This window comes from Limulus polyphemus, unplaced genomic scaffold, assembly GCF_000517525.1.
Source record: "Limulus polyphemus unplaced genomic scaffold, Limulus_polyphemus-2.1.2 Scaffold684, whole genome shotgun sequence".
In the NCBI taxonomy this organism is placed as follows: Eukaryota; Metazoa; Arthropoda; class Merostomata; order Xiphosura; family Limulidae; genus Limulus; species Limulus polyphemus.
The window spans coordinates 270,500-273,419 of NW_013666294.1; the positions used below are offsets into that span (position 1 = coordinate 270,500).

Genomic DNA, 2,920 nt, shown 5'->3' on the forward strand with positions numbered 1-2,920 from the left:
TAGTTTGTTTTGTCTAGTTTTGTTTCCTCACATATATCTTCAACTGTAGTTTGTTTTGTCTAGTTTTGTTTCCTCACGTATATCTTCAACTGTAGTTTGTTTTGTCTAGTTTTGTTTCCTCACATATATCTTCAACTGTAGTTTGTTTTGTCTAGTTTTGTTTCCTCACATATATCTTCAACTGTAGTTTGTTTTGTCTAGTTTTGTTTCCTCACATATATCTTCAACTGTAGTTTGTTTTGATGTTACGACTGGTCTGTAATATTTTCCATTTCTCAGTTGTATTCATTTAGTTGTGGAACTAGCACAGATACAGAACTTAACTCCTAAAGTGTTGGAGTTCTTACCACTGGTGGCAGAAGCAACAAGTCATCGCCATTACACTCGTCATGTGTGTCTGTTAGAGACCTTGTGCAAACAGGTAAATATAGTAAACATTTAAGATACCAACTAGGATAAGCCGAATGTGGTAAACAGTCAGTTGTTTGTTTATCATAATAAAAAACTTTATTCAAACATATATTGTCTAGTGAAGCTTGCCTGTTAAATAACTAGTGAGAATTAAGTATTCTATGCCTTTTATAAGTACAAATAAGTAAACTGGATGACGTGTTTGATTCTAGTAAATCTGGAAAATATTACACTACATAAAAGTAATAAAAGATAGTACACAATACATCTATAACCTAGTATTTTTTTATGTAATATTTATATAGCTAAAATGTAGAGGTTTTTGTTTCCTCAAAGGAAATGTAATTTTACACTAAGAACCTTTACTAAATGTTATTCAACTTTTTTTTATTTCCACCAGCTGCCTGTTATTGCTAGAGGTGTTGGGAAGAGACATTTTAAAGCTCATTTAGAGAAGTTTCTGGATTCTGTGTTTTATAGCTTAGTGAGTATATTCCACTGGTTAATTTGTTTAGTTGTTTTTTAGGAAATTAGATGGTGTTGTGAAATGAACTGAACTACTTAAAATATGTAAAATTCAGTGTTAAAAAAGGATGAAGTGTTTATAATCTCTCTTGTAACAATCCAAATTTACTGTGATAGCAATGCTTATAATTATTTCCTAAGTACAACTTCCTGAGGCACTGTTAGTTACAGTTAACCCTAGTTCAAACTTCCTATGACCTCTGCTAGTTGCTATCAGCCCTAGAAACCACTTTCTGAGACACAGTTAGTTACACTTATCCCAAGTTGAAACTTCCTGTGATATACTCAAACTTACTGTGATATCTGGTAGTTACAATTGACCCAAACCCAATTTTCTGTAATATCTACTGGTGCAGCTAGGCCAGCTATAGCGTAACTGTACTACTGTGATCTTTAGTAGTTACAGTCACACATGGCTCAAGTTAATGTTTACCCCCAAGTTACTGTGATACCTATTTGGTACAGTTAGTCCTAACCCACAGCTTACTATAATCTCTTATAGTTACATTTGTCATTACTAGGTACATTGAACCATAGTCCTATTTTTCTGTGTTTATGTATTGAGGTTATAGTTAACCCTAGCACCTACATGCATCTTCTGTAATATTAGTTGGTTGCAAATAGTTGTAGCTTCTCCTCATTATAATCATTAGTGGTTACAAATAGCCTTTGCCCAAATTAATACACTGTGGTATCTGATGGTTACACTTAATTTTATCCTAAAGTTGCTATAATATCAGAAGGATGTAATTAACCGTAATATCATATAGGGAATTTCTGATGATTTTAATGTGATGCCTAGTGGTTAAAACCAACTATAGTCCCAAGTTACTGTGATAGCTGAGGATTACAGTTAACCCTTGCTTAGGCCTAAGTTATTATATTTTGTTGTTATTTTTTGTTGCACTTAACCATAGTATAAGCTTACTGTGAGCTATGATAGTTAACATTAACTCAATCTACTAAGGATTTCAGCAGTTAAGATCAATCACTGCACAGATTAATACTCTAAAGTTCTGATTCAGATTTCTAAATGTATGGTATTCTTTGCTATAGCTGATTAAAATAATTTCAGACCTGTGAAAACCTGTTGATTTCCAGTGCTGCCAGTGATTGTGTTTCTCAACTATCTAGCTATCTTGGTCCGTCAATTCTGCGTGGAAGGGTGGAAATGTATAATCCAAAGTATGCTTTTTTTTCTAAGATTCCTCTTCTTTAGGTTGTGTTGCTTAAATTTTTTCATCTGTAAACTAGTTTTCAAAAAAACGAATAATATTTTTTTTTAAAGAAACATCACTAAACTTGCTCTTTCTTGTACATTTCACAGTTTCAAATTATCAAAAATTGTGCCCACATTTTTTTGTATACATTTAATTGAATCCTAAATTAGTATAGATAAGTATAAATTTAGTGGAATATTATTTTGTGAGACTTCCTAGTAAGTATTAGCACTTCCAGTTATGTTTCAGTCTTGAAACAAGAAAAGAAACATTTGCCAGTGAATGTGTAAAGAAATAGAAGTAGAATGTAATTTTTCTCATTCCATGAAGAAATTAAGTCAACATTTTGTGGCTTTTGTACTATTCAAACAATAATATTTTATCTTGATTTTAAAATATTTTCAGGTACATTATGTTACTGTATATTAAGAATAAAAACAAAAGTGACATTTTTAACACAATAATAGTTGTTTTAGCTAACAAAGTTTTGGTAACACAGTTAACATCATCAGTGCTCATGAATACAGTGTTAGCATAGCCTTTATCAAACTTTTTTTTTTACTTTAATATATTTCATCTGTTTATATATTGTAACATACAGATATTAATATTAATCAAACATATAACATACTTGTCTCTATTGACCCCGGCATGGCCAGGTGGATAAGGCGCTCGACTCGCAATCTGAGGGTCGCGGGTTCGAATCCCCGTCCCACCAAACATGCTCTCCCTTTCAGCCGTAGGGGCGTTATAATGTGACGGTC

At 32.3% G+C, this 2,920-nt stretch overlaps 1 protein-coding gene across 1 annotated transcript in view; it reads left to right on the forward strand.

Moving 5' to 3' along the window:
* LOC106459940 overlaps positions 1-2,920 on the forward strand; it is a 38,319-nt gene that overhangs the window by 31,837 nt on the left and 3,562 nt on the right. The window contains exons 14-16 of the mRNA XM_013919609.2: positions 280-421; positions 812-895; positions 2,012-2,121. Of these exons, the coding sequence (XP_013775063.1) occupies positions 280-421; positions 812-895; positions 2,012-2,121 (336 nt within the window). The remainder of the gene's footprint in view (positions 1-279; positions 422-811; positions 896-2,011; positions 2,122-2,920) is intronic.